Source organism: Mustela erminea, chromosome 1 (genome assembly GCF_009829155.1).
Source record: "Mustela erminea isolate mMusErm1 chromosome 1, mMusErm1.Pri, whole genome shotgun sequence".
NCBI classification, from domain to species: domain Eukaryota; kingdom Metazoa; phylum Chordata; class Mammalia; order Carnivora; family Mustelidae; genus Mustela; species Mustela erminea.
The window spans coordinates 38,733,189-38,753,255 of NC_045614.1; the positions used below are offsets into that span (position 1 = coordinate 38,733,189).

A 20,067-nucleotide genomic window follows, 5' to 3' on the forward strand; every position below is an offset into this window, starting at 1 on the left:
CTTAGTAGGGAGAGGGGAACTAGGAGAGGGTCAGAATAATTCTCACACACCCCATCTGGTCCTCTCAGCAAGCAGAGCTAACCCTGCCATCCCTAGAGAGGGAGAACCCTGAACAGAGGACCTGCAGATGTGACCATCAGCACAGCAGTTCTTTGGGCTGTAGAGTCTTTAATTCATCTGGTGTCTAGGAAAGATCGAGAGATGACAATATAGCTGTAACCACCATTCTAAAAGCAATTTGCTCTGAAATGCAGATAAGAGATGATAACGGCCATTCTGTGCCCATCTAGTGCCACTGAAAAGTCTCAGCACTACAGAAAATTCCAATTCTTTTCGGGCAGGTCAGCCTAGAGTCTTATAAGTGATAAGCTACAACCAACGTCATCATGTGGATGATGAGAACAGGAACTGCAGGAATATGCAACATTCTAAGTATGTGTGTCTAAGTGTGTGTGTTCTAAGTGTGATGGGTCAGATTATGTATCGGACGTAGATAATTAATACATCTAACTATCTTTAACCTATTCTTCCAATATAATCTAATGCGCAGATATTTCTCCTTTACAGAAAAAGTTTAGAGGTGAGCTAACTTAGACAAGGTCATACGACTGATAATTAATAGTTTTTACATTTGGGTCAATCTCCTTCCAAAGTCTCGCAGCTAAGCTTTGTTGTCGACCTCGTCAAAACCGGAAGCTAGAAATGAAGGGTAACCCCAAGCCCTTCCCTGACCAGTCAACATAGTCAACCAATGAACTTAATGCTCTTATGGTTACTGTTCTTAATCTAAATGGAAATATAATTTTTTTTCATTGTTGACCAATATTCAAGACCAATAAAGCTCACACCTGGGAGGCAGGTATGAGAAGCACGTGTATGAGCAGGATTTGGACGCCCGAAACAAAGTTCAAGGATTTGGCTTTTACAGAAACCAACAGGAAACCAGGGTGTGCCAGTCCTTGCCCCTGAGACAAACGGAAAGAACAAAGACCCTTGTGGGACCCTAAGAGCAGTATCAATGGAAACTCAAGGTCACATTCCTCCCCCTCAGATTGAGGAAAGGAGGAGGCTGGTCTGTGGGACCAAAGCCAACCTTCGATAGAAGGAAACTTTCAGAGGAAATGATTTAAGCTTTTTTGGTGAGAAGGGTATTTTTCAAATGCCTTTTTGAAGTTCTTATTTCCATCTTAAGTCGACACAAATAAAAATAATCATCAGTTTTCAAAGGGTCTTGTGGTTCACTGTGGGGGAGGGAATTTGGCTGGTTTCCTCCAGTGAAGCGTCCAGGTCTTTGGATTTTTTTTTTCCTAGTTAGAGGAAAAACTTAAGCCCTGAGGGAGAAAATGGAGGCAGTAGATGTTCTCAGTGATTACTGCAGTACTGTCCTGACCTGACAGCCATATACTGAAAGAAGGATGGAGAAAATCTAATACGTGGCAAGGACTCAGAGAGATACACTTTGGGGATCTGTGAAGAAGCCACATTAAAAGAGACGACTTTTTGATCTTTCATCAGGAGAACAGATTTACCAAAATGTTTCAAAAGCCAAGGAAAATTCTCGAATAGCATTGTCCAGCAGAATTTTCTGTAATGACAGAAACGTTCTCTGCTTGCATTGTTTAAAATGGAAGCCACAAATCTCATGTGGTTATATAAATTTAAAGTAAATACAATTTTAAAATTCAGTTCTTCAGAGGCATTAGTCCACATTTCATGTGCTCTGTTCCCTTACATTCCCAAAGTTCCCTGTATTTACACCTATTAGTACACTTATTATATTATATTAATTCCCTCTCTGCAGTTTCAACCCTGACATAAAGACTAAGGGATAGTCAATTCTGAACTCCAGTGAACTTCAGGGTCCAGTCCATGATAGGTATGTAAGAAATGTTAATGTGGATGAATAAACCGATGGGTAAATGAATGACTCGGTCCTCTGTGTTCACATTTACCCCCTGGGGTCTTTTTTTTTTTTTTTTTTTTTTTTTTTTTTTTTTTTTAAAAGATTTTATTTATTAATTTGACAGAGAGAAATCACAAGTAGACGGAGAGGCAGCCAGAGAGAGAGAGAGAGGGAAGCAGGCTCTCCGCCGAGCAGAGAGCCCGATGCGGGACTCGATCCCAGGACTCTGAGATCATGACCTGAGCCGAAGGCAGCGGCTTAACCCACTGAGCCACCCAGGCGCCCAACCCCCTGGGGTCTTGCTGTCAGATAGAATCCCTATATCGTTTACACCAAATTTTAATACCAAATGAGTTCTAGATCTTGATGAAGATAACAATTATATTAATAAAGATCAAAATGAGACTTAGATCTTACTGGTGATGATGATTATAATAAAAACCAATAATCTTCTCATCAAAATGCTATGGTGTGGGTTCCCAATAACTTCATTTTCTATCCCTTTCCCTTGAAGCGTTGCCTTGCTTTTTTCCAACATTAGGTGTAAAAGAAAAAAAAAAGTTTTCTTGTCTTCAACTGTCTTTCTTTGTAAAACAAGTAAGTAGCTAGATCTCCAAGCTCTTCCTCCCAGAGATATCCTGATGATCAAACCAAACTTCTAACTCCAGAGTCAAATCAAATGTTTCCTGCAAAGGGCCAGGTAGTAAGTACTTCAGGCTTTTGCAGGGTATATCACTCCTTAAATCTGCTGGAAGCAGCCACAGTTAGCAAAATTAATAAATGTGGTTCTATTTTGAAAAACCTTCATTTGTGGACACTGAAATCTGAATTTCAGTATTTCTTCTTGGGGTCTTTTCCAACCATTTAAAAGTGTAAAAGACTTATTGGTCCGGCAAAAACAAGCTGCAGGATTTGGCCCACAGACCTATGTTTGCCAGCCTCTGTTCTCAGGCCTGCTCAGAGCTCACATGCTTCCTCTTCTAGTTCAAGTTCCCGGAGTCCTACAGATATCACGACACTGACAAAAATCAACCCCTCACTGTAGACAGTGAGATTGTCAAAGGCCCTATGGTCTAGCAGCTCCAGTGGCCAACTGGGAGCCAAACCAGGGAAGTGTTGGTTTCAAAGGGGGTGGTGGTACATAGTGGAGATGAGAGCAATCCTTGCCCACCCAGCCTGGTAGCGGCTCCAGTCTTGTCATCAAGAGCTGAGCAGAAAGATGAAGGCTCAGATGGTCTCAAGATCCTTTCATAAACCAGTTTTGTCCAGACTTCTATTCGTCAAAATCCTGATCTCCATAAGAGTTTCTGCAAGCCTGCTAATTATGCCTTTGATCTGAGTTACATTATCTTCAATTAAGCATTAATATATTGTGCAGGAACTGACACCGTGTCATGCAAAATGGTAAGGCTTCTGGAATACATTTCCAAAGCCAGTATTCTAAATAGAGCTGTGTAGGCAGTGAAATATTTATTTTCAAATTCATCTGTGTACATTTTCAAAATTACTGCTCTCTAAATTTTCTTTGAAATGTCTGACCTGCTGCTCATAAGTCAAGAAATATAATCTCTCTTTTGTGGAACTCCAATTGGTAAATTGTGTTTAAAAAAAAAAAAGTCAGATTGGCTACTTGCTGTTAGATGGTGGGGATTCAGGGCTCAGCTACTGTTACCCTAAAACAAAAAAAATTTCCCTAAATGCCTCATGGACCTCACTGACCAGGCTGCTGTCAGACCATTTTGCCTTCATCACTGAACAGTCCCCAAATTTCCAACCAGTGGCAGACTGAAGAGACTTCTATTTCTAAAAAGTGAAGTCAAACATGAAGATGGCAATATATATGGGTAAAGAGGTACAAGGAACCCAGCTTGTCTTTTTGGTTCCATGTTGTTAGTTTTTTCTTTCTGTATTTTGCAAAAGAAGCCAAGCAGGTTATTTGTTTATAAAACAGTGAAAGAACAAAGGTCCTGGATAAACACAGACTCTACATTTTACATAACATTCAAGTTCCTGAATGAGGTATGCCCTCAACTCCTAGAAACCAGGTGTGACGCTGACATGTAGGCCAATTTCAACACGTACCTGAAAGGTATCCAAATGACTTTGGGAGGAAATCAAGTCAGGGATCTTGTGAGAGAGTATTTCCCAATCTGAGCTGGCCTGGAAATGTCATAAAAATGGGCACCTATGTAGTAGGTGTATGTAGGTTATGGGTCCATTCCAAAGCAGAAATATACAGCTCTATAGAGAAAGAGATGAGTCGTACATTTTAAATCCCCAGAAAGACCTATCAATGACACCAACTAGATTATCCTGCATTTTCATTCCCTGGATCTCTCAAGTGGACTCCAAGGTCAGGAGGGTGGCCCACCTAATTGTTACATAAACTGTTCAGCCTCCAGTCATTCCACTGCTATATCCTGGGCAAATTCCCCAAGGGCAAAAAAGCCAAGACTCTTGCCCAAGGATTCGCTCACATCTTCTGGTTGACCGCAAATGGTTTACACTGGGGAGGTGGAGTCAGAGAGTTCGTTTCTGCTACCCTAGGAGGAGTCTGGGGAACAAATGAGGGAAAGACCGAATGAAGGAGACACTGAGATTTCGAGTCCACAAGGAGATTAGCTGTCACCGCGACAAGGAGCCTTCAACCACGGGAGTGCACAAAAAGCACTTCTGAAGCCTTTTGAACATACCCAAGCTTGGGCCCTATCCCCAGACTCTTATTCGGTCGAGTTCAGGAATCTACCTAGGATATGAAAAAGCTTTGAGCCCTAGATCCTGATGATGATAAAAATTATATTAATTCTGATGTGCCCCCAGGGTTGAGAACCACTGACTAATCTTTTGTAGATAAGAAACCGAGACTTAATAGAGGTAAGTCACTTTGTCAAAATCAGACATGCTTGGATTCAGAATGCAAACAATGGAGAAAATCTGCACTACCACATGACTGAGCACGGCAGGAGGGCGGGGTGGGGAAGGGGCACCCTTACATTACATGGTAGATTCAAGGGGAGTCACTCACACTGTAGTCATCTCACATCCACGTAACGATTGATAAAGTATCCATAGATCCGTAAGATGTGCTGGCAGATGGCGGGGAAGAGCTTCAGTGTAATAAAGAACATACATCAGGAACATACCCTGACGGACGGCAGTTAGGTGTCTGGAAGGCGTGCTTTCCTTACTTCCCCACCAGCATGTGGTCTGGACTAACAAAGGCCTTGCCAGCTAAGTCCACTTCCCTGAATCTCAAAAAAATCACTAGTTTCACCCTCATACTCGCTGATGGCACTGTGGGGACAGATGTCAGCCTAAGAAGACAGAAGAGAAGAACAGTTGGGCGGTGGGTAGCCCCTCTGTGGAAGTTAAGAAAAGATGCCTCTTCCTCCAAGTAGATGCAGACCCGTCCCACGTCAGGGTGCAAAGCTTGACCAACGATCGTCCTACTGCAATCCTTTGCTGGCTCTGTTATTCAGGCAACTTTGTCCAATGAACAAGCGGCAAGATCCTCTCTGGTCATCTAAAGTAGAGGTCCCTAAATTAGAGCCCACCTGGTCTGGTCCACCACCTGTGTCTGCATAGCCCTTGAGCTAAGAATTGTTTCTATATTTCTAAAGAGTTGGGGGCAGGGGAAAGAAAGAAAGGAAAAAAAAAAAGAATGTTTCATGGCATGTGAAAATTGCAAGAAATTCAAATTTCAGTGTCCACACATACGTTTTTATAGGAATATAGCATGCCCATTACTTATGTATTCCCTATGGCTGCTTTTGCAAAGTAAATACTGCTGAAGAAGCAGTATGGCCCACAGAACCCAAAATATTCACTATTTGGGCCTCACAGAAGAAGTTTGCTGACCCCTGGTCTAAAGGAAGAAAAGAGTTAACTATTAAGCCAAATTCCCTTTGTAGGTTTAATGAAAAGTTCCAAGCAAATATGGCAGGTGAAATAGTTTCTTTATATGTACAAACTTGAAACTGAGACAACAGAGGAAGGTCAACTTCATTACCTAGCCACCTTGACAGTACCTTTAAATGTCATCAATCAGTATGTGCCTTGCATGACTTGCAAGGGCTCATTATAAATTATAGCACACGGGCCCCTGACACGATCCAGGGATTGTAATAGGACTCCGGTGACGTAATGTGATAAAGGAGATTTCTCTGTACAGCTCTATGTGGCACAGAGCTGGAGAATTTCCAAGAAATTTAATTTCCAGAGTGCCACCTTTGACTATTCAAGATAATTCCACCCAAGCACAAGGCATCCTTGAGGAAAACTTTATCTTTTCTGGAAATGCTTGTCACTGGGTGTCGTCCTCGAAAATATAAATTTGCAGCTATTTTTTCCAAAGAGACAGACTAAATCCAGGATGTAGATTTTCCAATTAGACTCTTTTTAAACATCTGTTGGTAGGCTGCATTTAACATTAGTTGTTTAAGCAAAGCACAATTTGATTAGACTGTCTGAAACCAAGCCAAAGTCTGCAAAATAATAGCTCAATTAAATCGTGTTTTGCTTTCATTTGTCTTAGATTTTCCTGAGTGTGAGAGTGTTGCAAATAATCAAGTAAACCAATTCCTTTCAAAATGAGAGATTTCGGGAGATTTTCTATCCCTCCTCCAAGTTCTTGTAATAATCTATTCCATCTTCGCTACGCTTCACTGAACTTGATCTTGACACCAAATACATTTCTGTACTTTGCCTTTGGTCTCCTTTAATTGTCTATACTTAGGAGTTAAAGTTCTGTGCCATTAATATTATGCGTTAAACAGATTAGCGAATGTACAAAGGCAAGCACAGAGCATCAGGGCAGTCAAACAGCACCGCAGGCGTCTTGTGAGTTTCACTCCATACTTGGCAGGATTCGTGTCATCAAACCAGTCGAAGATTTGGGCAGGAAGGACGCTGGATTCTTTCAATGCTGTGTTTCTGGTCTTGGAAAGTTCCTCGAGATTTGTGAGTCTGGAATGGGCCTGCAGCCTCATCCCCTAAAGCGGCATCAATTTTTCTTCCTTCTTGGCTTAGATGTTTCACTCTCTCGTTCATTTACCACACACGCATTCACTAATTCTTGAAGGAAAGAGCCACCTACAGATTGCCGACCCCGTGCCGGGCAGGGTGTGGAATGGCACAGAGTGTCCACATTTCAGATGAGGAATTAATTCCTCAGCTGGGAAGATGACCTCGCATTAATTCATAGAAAATTCCAGAAAGACAAGGACAAAAGAAAGACCAGAATAGGAGTTTTCAGAAGAACATGACCCTCATTTATGCTAAAATGGACACACTGAGGAAAACCATGCTCCAGGCGGATAATGCTGATAACAGAAGCAGCAGGGATTGTGGCAGCAGCTAACATTTATTAAGCACCTGTTGTGTGCCGGGTACCATCCTAGACTACTTCCTTGTAGTAACTCAGCTAATCTTCTTGGCAACTTCACAGGACAGACACTCTGATTATCCCTATTTTAGAGATTAGGAGCCTGACATCTTCCCATCAAGTCTGGTTAACTGCAAGTTTACCACAAGCAAGAGGATAGTCCGTGTTACTCTGCTACAACACTGGCTTAAAAAGGGACCGGTATCAAGTCAATTAAAACATAATGCCGAATTTAATATGTATTCATTTTCCCTTTAAAAAGAGTTTACATACTGGGGCACCTGGTGGCTCAGTGGGTTAAGCCTCTGCCTTCAGCTCAGGTCATGATCCCAGGGTCCTGGGATTGAGCCCCGCATCGGGCTCTCTGCTCGGCAGGGAGCCTGCTTCCTCCTCTCTCTCTGCCTTCCTCGTGGCCTACTTGTAAATCCTTCTCTGTCAAATAAATAAATAAAAAATCTTAAAAAAAAAAAAGAGTTTACATACTTATGAGAAGAGCTCACTTTTCTGAGAATTTACTATGTGCCAGGCACTGTGCAAGCACTTCTCATGCATTAATCACTCCATCCTCGTGATCACCTTCAGGTAGGTGAGGTAATCAGCTCCACTCTCTAGATGAGAAAACGGAAACAGAGAGGTTAAGCTACTTCTCCAAGGTCACACAGCAGATTAAGGGTATTGCTGGGACTGAAGCCTCACATCAGCCTCATATCAGAGATCATGCTATTAATCACGACGTGGCCCCTTGCACAGTGTTCTGAAACACAAATCTCTGAAACTCTCAGCCACCTTGCTGATCTGCACAGTGAGGCAGGGCACAAGATCCTGTGCCTTTAAAGGCATATCACACCTCATTTCTGATGGTGACTAGGTATAGTTTCTGGATAAAAATACAATTTGCTTAGTCTTAGGTAAGTATATAGGGAAGACCACAAGTACATGTTTAAATTTCAATAGTTACCAATGGATCTATCAAGCTTCCCAGGAAAAAACAAGACAAAACAAAAACAAAACAAACAAACAAACAAAACACCAAAAAAACAAAAACAAACACACCCAAGTACCTCTCTACTCTGGTATGTGATCAACAGAGACTATGTCAGTTAAGTGTACGTCAAGCTTGGCAAGTAGAAAGTACAGGTATCACCACCCCAACTGCAGTGTCCATGGCAGACAAGGCTAATCGATCATGACAACTGATTGCAGAGGCCATCCTAATTCTAGAACCCTTCAAATAGCACTTCAGGCACCTTGGCACCTAGATCAAACGAAACCTCTTTGTCCATGTGGCTCGGGCTCTTAATTCTGTTATGTATAACATACATAACAATTCCTTTATGCCACCAAATAAAGAACAACCCAGACATAATTTCACCAACGTCTTATTGAAAGGAGCTTCAAGAGGTCTGAATAGGAGGCTGTTCCTCATGCAGACAAAGGAATGTCTTGGCTTTGGATCCCATGTCCAGAGAAGATGAGAAGGAACCCGCAAGGCTGCAGGAGTAGATGGCAATGAGAAAGAAGCATGGGACAACAGAGCGGAGAATTTAGATCCGGGAGAGCATAGCATATCACATGACCCTTAGTTTCCTTTTGAAGAACACAGAGATCTCATTCTCTTGGAATTAAACTCAAAACACAATTTAATCACCTGGGCCTTCTGTCTAAATGGTAAGCGATAGAATAAGCAATATTTACAAACCTGGATTTTGGGGACTCTGAAATGTTATCACGTGGACTGTGCTTATATTCCCCTCCTGACAGAGGCAATCATGGCTCTGAACTTCCCTTTTCCCCCTCCCCAGGATGACAACATTCTCAGGACGTCTGATTTAATCCAAAGCTAGAATACTAAGGAACAAGACAGAAAACCACAGAATTTACACTTGGTATGGTTAGATACGAGAGGGTCACTGAGAGATTTTGGAAAGGGATTTTGAATAGCATTTATGGAAAGCTGAAAGCGGGAGAGGGGATAGGGGATACGCAGGAGGTCCTCCGAGGGGCTAGAGGAGGCTAGGCGAGGGTTCTTTGCTAAGGTATAGGCACGTGCCAACGGAAGGTCTGAACTCTGGAACAGGAGGGTAGCAGCAGGGGAAACAGGAAGAAAGGAATGGACAGAAGGTACCCAGTGGAAGGAAAAATGGCAGATCCGATGATGGATAATGTGGTAGGGATGAAGGGAACTAAGAAGTCAATGATGACTCATGACTCTGACTAACAGAGCCTGGTGACAAAAGTGATCAGTTGAATTAGAGATAATTGCGGCTGTTGTCATGCTGAGCAGAGAGCCACAGACAGGCAGTTAGGAAGGGGTATAAACAGGCCTGGCCTCATTGGTGCAGAGGTAACAGGACGGGCAAAGCCGACAGATCCACACCGCTGGGGGACAGCAAAGGAAGGGAACATTGGGAAAAGAATGAACTTGGCTTCTGGAAAAGAACTGGGAAACAGAAGGGGAGCAGTCTGGAGACTGGGGGTTGGGGTATGGTGGGGTGGGGTGGGGTGGGCCTGGACTTAAAGGACTTTGCAAGAAAGCCATTTCCAGAAAGCTGAGTTAGCCAAAGTATGACTTGGCTGTGAGCAAGTCAGACAGGTTGAGGGAAGGACAGAGACCTGGCCACTGAATTTAGTGACAGTAAACTTCAAGAAAATGACGAGGAAAAAAGCCAGATACGGGGGAGGTTAAGAAGGAAAAACGGTGGTTTGGGGAAAAAAAAAAAAAAAAAGTTGAAGCAGCAGGCAGAATATTCAGGTTGTAAAAGCCTGGTAAGCAAAAGGAGCTGGGGAGAGTAACTGGGAAGGATTGAGTCATCCGAAGTTTTTGAACGACCCATTTAAAATCCACATTCTACCATTCGACAACGATAAATGCTGGGCTCTGTCTGCTTGAATGTTTACCAAATTTCCTCAATGGGATGTAACATAAAAGGACAAGCGCTGGCAGTCTTTGCCCAATTGTGCGCTGGCAGCTTTAAATTCTACTACTTAAGTAGTTAAAAATCTGTTCTTTTGATGAAGGAGGGAAAAGTTATGAATAGGAGGGAGCAGGCCTAGACCCTTTAGAAATGACTTGTACTCAGTCTCCATAATTCACCAGGCAGTAATTTCAAACTCAAACAATCGCAACAGCAGGGCGGCTAAAGTCCACCCCAAGTTCAAAATGGGATATGTTCTCTTTAAAATTTTGAGAGCGACTAAATATGACAACCATCTGATGTATGAAAATTATTCGCAACCAAAAACAGACAGTCTGGAAATAGCCGGGATGACTTCATTTAGACAGAATTACCCGAATCTGTTTCTAATATACACAGTACACATAATAAATTTTTACAATATGACAAGGAAAACAAACTTAATAAAAGTTCCCGATCTTTTGTTACACAAGCATGCTATATCCATGCTATGTTTATAATAGTTTGCTCATGATATCACAGCTCGGTAACAAAGGCCCAAGCAATACAAAAACAGTTACCAGGCATGACATCAACTCACAACTACCGTAATTACATTGGTACACAAATTTCCCAAACTGTACATTTTCCAAACTGCTTCTCAATTTCAACGGCTGCCTTTAGACAATCACTTGCAGAGTTGTCTGCAGACTTTGAGTAATACCCGCCTTTCTACTCTTTCCCAAGCGTCATTTCCCTTTAGAAAGTGCATATTTCAATTACAAGCACTATTTTTCAAATATGCCCATAAACATATGTCCAAATTAGGAGACAGTGTGGTCTAGTGGTTGGTGACGAGCCGTAGGCATCAGCAACTCTGACTCTGTTCCTTTTGCTGCCCCTGCCCGCGAGGCCCGGGCAGTAGCTCGGGGAGAGTCGGCAGAATGGGACGGGTAAGAGCACAGATTTGCATGCCGGACTATTTGGGCTGCGAGCCTAGCTTGGCCACTCACCAGCTCTTTGGCCCTGGGCAAGTTAACTTCTCTGGGCCCTCCATTCCTCACCTGCAAAATGGGAATAGTAACGGAATCGAGCCCCAGATGTTCTCTTCGTAGTGGTCGGCCGCTGGAAAGTCCAGCTTCCGTGCTTGCTATTTAACACAATTACTACGGCATTTGTGGGACTCCGTTTCCTGCTTGACAGCTTGGCTCAAAGTATCCTGCCCCACGGCGAAGTGGGTAATTTTTCTAATGGGAGGATGAGGATTTCACCTTGGTCATGTTACCTGGAGAGAGTGAGGGGCAATGAATAAAGTCTGAACAAATTCATTCAATCCGTAGGTTCTGTATGACCCAATAGCTACAGAAGTGAAAATATTATTTTGTAGAAGTTGGTGTTCATCGTCTTTCTCTAAGGGTTTGCTTTCATGTTCCCGCAGCTTACGTTGATAAATACCCCCAAACCTACTGAAATGATCGGCATGGGGGAAAAGATACTGCCTTGTGATTTCAGAAGCCTATTTCTCCAAGGACCAAACTTTTCGAGCCCATCCCATATGCACGACCTCTGTCTCGCTGCACTGCACGGTCAGTTGGCTCTCCCGACCGGGCCAGGCGCCAGAGGAACGCGACTACCCCCATTGTCACTGCTGGTCCGTGGTGCTTACACCAAATGCTGTTATTCTGGGCTTCAGGAAATTTTCTAACCGCTGGACAGGGTCCAATGCTGTGTGCTAATGAGTTTCAGATTGGAAGACTTCACTGTGCATGTGTCAGAAAAGTACCACGGTTTATGACGGGGATGGGGGCAGGGAAGAAAAGACACACAGAGAAGGGAAGAAAAAACAGTAGTTAAAAAATGCTGGCTACTCAAAGTGACAGGGCACGTGACCTCTGCACTTCATCAGAAATTCCAGCAGACTTACAAAATAAAGGAGTTTGCTTTTATCACACACTGTGAGACTCATATGGAAAAATGGAAAACACTACATCACTTGACCTTGGTGTGCCCCCTTTCAACCACAGACGAATATTGTGTACAAAAATTCTAAATCAACTTAAGATGTTCAAAAAAAAAAAAAAAGCTTTAATTTTCTGCATTAGATTTGATGATTACTATTTTGGTTCTTGAGATTTTGCTCTGAAGGTTCAAAAAGAAAAGGACTCCTAATTCCAGGAAGAGTATTTTATCACTTGGGGAATAAATAAAGTGGTTCTGTCAGGTGGGCACATCGTGGTCTCCACTTCTCTATATTCCTGAGAAAATAACGAGCAAGTCCCACTTACCCAGGTTTGAAAGTCACCCAAGACTGAATCATAATTATTTGCTTACATTAACAGAACATTAAAACCGATTTTAAACAACTTAAGAAACTCTAGCCATCTTTCCTTGGTGATTCACTTCTCTGGGAAGATTTTTCTCCCTTCAAGGAAACCAAGAGGCTTGAAAACAAGTCTTCTCATTATGCCATCACTGTCTATCAAAGAAGAATCCCTTCATCGGAGAGTCTAACTCACAGGACTTCTTTTGAGTTATGAGAATATGATAATACATTTCAAAAAAAACCCAAAAATCAAAACAAATACACACACACACACACAAAAACTTTTTTTTTTTTTTTTTTTTTTTTGGCCAGTTAGTACCAGTGACTTTAAAAATCCAACCCTTTCACATCCTCCAACTGTCACCAACATTTTTTCAGACGATGTCAATAAAATTGATTGCTTGCAGTTCTGAATTCTGCTCTGCACATGGAAACAATATAATTTGTTTTAAAGTATTTTTGATAGGGGCGGAAGGAGAAACAGAACCTCAGCAAGCCTGCCTAGCCACACCACTGGGGTGGGGTAGGGAACAAACTAGAAGCGCGGTAAATGGTCCAAATATTACGGTCTGCTGGAAACTTTGACAAAAATTCCCGATGTATAAACCTTAAACCTTACTGTTGTGCTGACTGAGACGTCTTCCTGTCAGATATGAATGATGTTTCTGGAACATTAACACGTTCATTAAATTCTAACTCCCTGTACTTAAAATATTCTGTAGTTTGGCTCAGAGACGTCTTGACAGCTTTGTTGTAATCATGTATGGGAGGCCCCCCAGACTACACGGTTGTTGGGATGCCTCATACCTACAACCAATCTGTTGCTTTTGCAAGTTTAATCTAGGTATTAAGGAGCTGATTGTGGAACCATGTGGATGCGACAACTCCAGCTCAGCTGTATATCACAGAAGCCACTATGGGTGGTGACGGGTTCCCATGATGCCTAGCAACCACGCATACCTCTCACTCCCTAATCTGCAATACTACAAAATACGGCTCGGGTTTTTTCCCCCCTTCCTTTTTTCCAAAGCACAAGTGGACGACCAGCAAGGGTCCGACAGTGTTATTCCTAATTACCTTTTTTTTTTTTCACTCTTGATCCTGTGGCTCTCATAATTAGTTACCTGGGGCTGCAATCCAATTTGAAGTGATGACAAGAAAGTGATCCATGAAAAAGTAATAAGTTAAATCCAATTTCAGCCTTCCTCTAATTAAATGCACATGGAACTAATGACTCCAACCCTAGCATTTCAGTGATAATGGTAATTAGCGAGGTGGGAGTCGCTCTCTTTTTCAACACTGGAGGTGTAAACCACAAGGTAAAATGGTAGGAGCACTCTTAATTACATGTGTCATTTTGTCAGCAATTTACACATTTTTGACCAGTCAAGTATGTTTTTTCCCCCTGTCCCTCCCCACCTCCTAGCCCCAACAATGATTATAACATACCATTCCATGTTCCAACACATGGAAGCTCCTAAGAGCACTTCAGACTTGAGAATGACAAATAACTTTTCTTTGCTGTTGCTCGCCACGGAGACACATACACAGACGAGGCGACAATTGGGATAATGACACAGATCTTAGTCCTTTTAATTGAAATCCTGATATTTACAGTGGAATTTGGTGGTTTGGTTTTATTCTTGCTTATGCTATGGAAAATAGAAGCATTTGCTTATGGTGGCAAACCGGGCGCTCCGTAGATACTGAGAAATGTACATGGAAAGGGAAGCTACAGTGAACTTGCTGATGGTATACCGGTCGTCTGTGGTCCTAGAACACCTGGCTTCCCATCCTAGTGCCGTACCTGCCTGGATGCGCTGTAGTAAGTCAGGTAACATTTGTGAGTTCCTTTTCCTCACCCATAGCACAGTTTAAGGACAGTTCCTAGACCCCAGGGCAGCTATGGGGATGGTCCACATTCAGCGCTACCTAAACATTCATTATCTTCACCTATAGTGATAGATGCACATGGTGACAAAGACATGCTCACATTTAAAATATTAGCATCATGGGGCATCTGGGTAGCTCAGTTGGTTAAGCAACTGCCCTCAGCTCAGGTCATGATCTCAGGGTCCTGGGATCGAGCCCCGCATCAGGCTCCCTGCTCGGCGGGGAGCCTGCTTCTCCCTCTGCCTCTGCTCCTCTCTCTGCCCATGCTCTCTCTATCTCCCTCTCTCAAATAAATAAAATCTTAAAGAATAAATAAATAGAATATTAGCATCACACTTGAATTTTGATGCTTAGATGCATATAGGTAGGGTGATCATATAATTAAAGGTCTAAACTGGGATGCTTTACATGAGAAATGCAAATAAATCCACTCTGGCACCAGCCATAGACCAGGGATATCCTGGAAGGGCTGGGACACAGGCTCATCCTATATACTGCTGAAGCTGAAAGAGCAAAAAGGAGCTAATTCATTACATTACAACTCAGATCAGAAATCTGGAGGCAAGGACAAAACATACTATTTTAGAAAAAAAAAAAAAAATTCTGAAAGCAAGAGTATCTGACCCGGGTCACGGGATGGATTTCTTGAGGTTCAGGAAACCCTGATACAAACTTCTGTGTGCAGATGCGTTTTTTGTTTTTTTTTCCCCCTGAGGGGGCGGGGTCACTGTTTCTATCATACTTTTAATGGTGTGTGTAATCTGTAAGACTTAATAGCCATTTTTAAAGCATCATTTCTATTTTATTGTTTCTTACTGAGATATATTTTGTAGGGTCTGGGGACTCTCTAAAGACATGTGGTAACAATGACATCTTAAAAGGTACCCAAATTTCAATACCTCATATCAATTTAAGGTCAGGGATGCCAATTCTAGACAAGGCTAGCTCCAGACATTTAAGGAAAGAAAAAAAAAAATCTGCCTCCTTCTCCTGAATTATCTGCTTTACTAATTGCATGTATAGGGATATTTTTTAAGGGTCAGTATTTCAAAACCATTCCATTTCACTATCTACAACATAAAATCGTAGTTTCCTTTAAAGGCTTCCTCTTACCATTTATTCCTTAGTGAATAAGGTGGAAATGATATGAGGTACTAAGATTATATGTGGCATTAATGCAAAGCAAAAATGCTGCCTAAAGCATGTTTTATATAACGGCAAATAAAAATGCTAAAAAAAAAAAAATTAAAAAAAACCCCCACCACCTGCTGGATCTTATACTTTAACCTCCTCCGCTTCAAGTAGAAGCCCTGATTATAATCCCAAGCTTCCAACTGGACGACACAGCTGCACTTTCAGTGGATTTCACTATCCTCCTTCCAGTGAAATGGCCTCCTGGGTGAGGGGCTCCCACATGATGTAACCTTGGAAGGGAGAGGAGGGGCAGGAGGGCAAAATCTCCGATGACCGGTTTCAAGTTCAAATTCTTTATAGACAGCCTGAAACTGTGGTCAGCTTTCCGCTGTAAGCAACACACAAGGTTTACTTTCTTTCCTGACTTTCATGCTGCCAGAGTACACATGTACTTTTACTTTCTTAGGAGAAAATGTGTCATTTGATTTCCTTCCAGTTTATGTACTCGTGCCAACAACTAAAATGCTTAAAGAACCAAAATGAATTACTACCCAGAAACGGTGGTCAAAGTTCCAAAATTCGATCAATAAAATTGCTCATCTACTCACAAATTAATCTTCAGCCAGTAAAGTTACACATTTTCGAGGTTATGAGCACACCTGCACCGTTAAGCATTTATTTCACTTGTTTAAGCAATCTTCAGAAGCATATAAATATTTATAAAAGCAAGCCTACTATTTTTACCCACATATAATTTTCTTTTTCTGCAGCAAAACCTTGTTAATTCTTTTACAACTCATAAGCCTCCTGAAGGCAGGGTCTATACCCCTGGCAGTTTCATGTAGCTAAGCATCAGCGGGATACCCTGCGCGTTGAGGCTGACCCAGAAATGCTCACTGCATCACATTGAATAAATTCAGATCCTCCTGATTATGAATTTACAATGGGGCCAATTTTCAGTTTTCATTTGGATCATTCATAAAAAATTTGCAAGGCAACTCGAGAGACTAAAGGAGGGGCGATTTAGGTTACTAAGTAGAACGTTTTTTTTAAGAACTTCAAAAGCAATATCTATACCCAATTCATGCCTGTATTTTGTAAACCACACATCGCCCAAGAATGTGGCCAGCTCAGGTTGACTTCTGCATGTGTATCTGGAGAGAGCGTTTCTCTCTCTTATTTACCCTCGTCTTCCTGAAATTAGTCCAAATTGCTGATGTTCGACTACATTTTGTGATCTCTATCGAGTAACCACTGAGAGCCTCCTCTAACTTTCCATTCTCTTTTGTTTGTTATCATCAGCCTGTGAAACTGGAGAACGCTGCCAAACATAAAGCAGGGAAGTGTGAGATATGCCTAAAATATAAGTCACAGTATATTTGAGGATTTGGGTTTCTTTCTTTCTTTCTTCCTTTTTTTTTTTTTGCCCTCAAGCAATCAGCCGATCAAATTCTTCTTCCCTGTCAAGCCTTCCTCTATGCGGAAGATCTGAAATTTGCTAAAACAGGTCTCTCCGTGTGGTTATGAAGGGTAGGAAGAACAGAGATGAACACTGCTAGGTTTGTTATAGGAGTTCCCTTTCGTTTCAGAGCCGCACTGGCTGAGATGTCCCCAGCGAGGACACGGAATGGCAAGATCTCTTTCGATGTGAAGGTTATTCCTTCTGCGAATCACTGAGTCTCTGTACGTATTTTTATAAGGAGGGAGTACACCACGCAACCCCCTGTTCGTGGACGGCCGGCCAACCTAAGACAGCCTGCTGAATCCGTATGACCCGACCAGGCAGCTGGCAAGACGCGGTCTATGACGCACATGACGGGTGCACGCACACGCGCAGGCATACACATAGCCACACGCGCACACAACCAGTCAACCAACTCTTTATTCTTTTCCCCCCAATCAACTCTTGAACCTGGTCTAAATTCCATGCTTGTCAACTCTCCCACGGAGGGCTAGGAAGGCACTCAAAACATCTTATTTAGCAAAACCAGAATTCAAGATGGCCCCCTCGCCCCGCACTTTCTATACAGACTGAAGAGCTCAGCAGAATGTGTTAGGTTGGTTTTGACACTGTCTTTGCCAAGAAAAATGAAGCTCTCTGTATCATACTCTTCTGGTGGCTAAAAACCTTATAACGGGCAAGAAAATGAGCCCTCAGAAGGAAATCCCCTGAAACTTTACTTCGTATATTTAGCCCTAAAGCAACTTCGTTCATCTTGGAAAAGAAGTTACCTAAAAATGCCATATGTCTTTAAAAAGCAAGTATGAGGGGATATAAGTCTAGTATAAAAAAATTACATATGATATTCAATACTGCCGAGCAGTGCATCAGACAGATTGTGTATGTGTGTACTTTTTAAAATTATCCCTAACCAAAGCTCTACTACGTGTGAGAGTACCACCTCCCCCCAATAATATATTGTCATTTTTCCAATGCACTTGAAGTCTGATAAATTCAAGAGGACTCACGGTATTTTTAAGGCTGTTAGAGCTCCAAGAGGGAGGCAAAAAGAATGGACAGTCATTTGAATCACTGAGTGACAGGCTGGGCTAGTTCCCTGTATACATTAATAAATTAGAATTTTAATTGTGTCTCTGTCTGCAGGAGATGCCCCAACACTTTAATATGTACCAACAATTGGCTATGTTCTGGAATCTGCAATGTGGCCTCCACAGCTGACCTCTGAAACACAATTCCCAGTCTGACTACGGAAACTGTTCAGTTTGATCCTTTCAACTTATTTGAATCCTGACAAATAAGCTCACAGCTGAAAGGTCAACCCAGTCATATTTCATCCTCCAGAGCTGTTCTTAAGACATATGCACAACAAAGCACTTCTTATAGCACCTGACATGGGACCTCAATGGCCCTGTACCTCATTAAAAATGTCCCCAGCATTCACACACGTGAAAAGGCCTAGGGATTGGTGATGATGGTTTACCAAGTAACTAACTGGTTTTGAAAGTGTTAGTCAACAATATGCACTGTCACCCAACTGTTCCCATAGAGGGTTACTTTAATGCCAAACTTGACCTAGACGGCGACGGCTTCCTGAGCAGATGTAGAAGAACTAGGACTTGCTCCCCAAATGTCAGTTAGATCTTTGCAGGATAATTTGGGAACTGGTGTTGGTTCACTCTGATCTGAGAAAAGTCAATACAAGCTGGAATTTGGGTTGACCTCATGGTCACAGTCACTGGTGCCAAGTTATACCCAACAGCTACCATCTACAAGTTCTGTCCCCAAATGTCTAGTGTGAGAAACACCTCTTTACTTCCTGCTTTCAGGCTGCCCACTCTGAGCTCCATAAGCAGTTGAATCACATCATACCTGCAAGTGCCCTGCCTCCGGTGTGGGCACGAACAGCCTCCATCAAGTTTCTTTGAAATTTCTATGCCACTTTTCTACTCTGAGTCAAAAATCCAAATTAGATTTTTATGAACTCCCTTTTTCTACACCGTTCGCCCCTGCCCTCAATAGGGCTGAAATCAGAAGTTGCTAAAACTGTCTCTTTTGATATCTTTACATGAAAATCACCCGCCAATTTGTCATTAGTGATCGAGAGGTATTCTGAAAATATCCGCTAAAGAACAAAATACATATTACATTGATGACTAGGTAAATTAAAAGTACCATATCTTCCTCAGTCCTCTTAGCCGTTCTTGACACAACTGACACTTTGGGATAAACGATTCTGTGCTGTGGGGAATTTCCCCGTACAGTGTATGATCAATTAAGTAGCATCCTTGACCTCTACCTATTAGGTGTCCAATGTCCCCCGTGGGACAACCAAAAATTATCTCTAGACATTGCTCTCTGTCCCTTGTTGGGGGGGGTGGCGTGACTAAAATCTCCCCCAGTTGAAAACCACTGCACTAAAGTTATGGGTGTGGGTATTGTGTTTCCAGCCCCACCACAAGAGAAGGAACTGACCTATCCTGAGTACCAGAAACTTTTTCTTCTTGGTCTACATGGTCCCTGATAAGCAACCCACACCTGCAAAACTCATCCTCCTATTACAGCAACTCATTAGAAGATCTCCTCAACCACCACACTCTTGGTTGAATAGATATTATTTTCCAAAATGTCATCCTCTGCTGGTAAACTAAAAAAATGCACCTTCTGCAGAAGAGCGTCATACGTGATTTGCAACTCCCAACACAATCTACTTCTGAATGGCGTATCAGCTCTCCCAAAGTGTATAACGTCAATTTTTTTCAAAAAGAATTATCACCTGAAGGGCTGGTTGTTTGTCATTCCTCTTGGGAGATTTTAATCCACTAACTTGCTGCTGTTGTTGCTGCTGAAGGAGAAGCTGTCTGGCCACTTGAAGTGCCTGGAAGGAAAAATGGAAGAAACATGTTGGTGTGAGTCGCTGTGTTCGGGGCTTCCTTCACATAAAGGATTCCAGGAAGTACACTTGAGGATGGGATCCTGACTTTCGCATTTTCAGGCCAATGAAACAGCCCACAAAACTTCCCAGCAGTCTAAGCTGGGGAACTTTCCACATTTGGTTTACATTTTCTTAGATGGAGT

General features: G+C 42.3%; 1 protein-coding gene across 18 annotated transcripts in view; it reads right to left on the reverse strand.

Moving 5' to 3' along the window:
* Positions 1-20,067, reverse strand: part of FOXP1 (forkhead box P1) — a 579,941-nt gene that overhangs the window by 134,291 nt on the left and 425,583 nt on the right. For all 18 annotated transcript variants that reach the window (XM_032359520.1, XM_032359607.1, XM_032359621.1 and 15 more), the window contains one exon: positions 19,766-19,867. In XM_032359520.1, the coding sequence (XP_032215411.1) occupies positions 19,766-19,867 (102 nt within the window). The remainder of the gene's footprint in view (positions 1-19,765; positions 19,868-20,067) is intronic.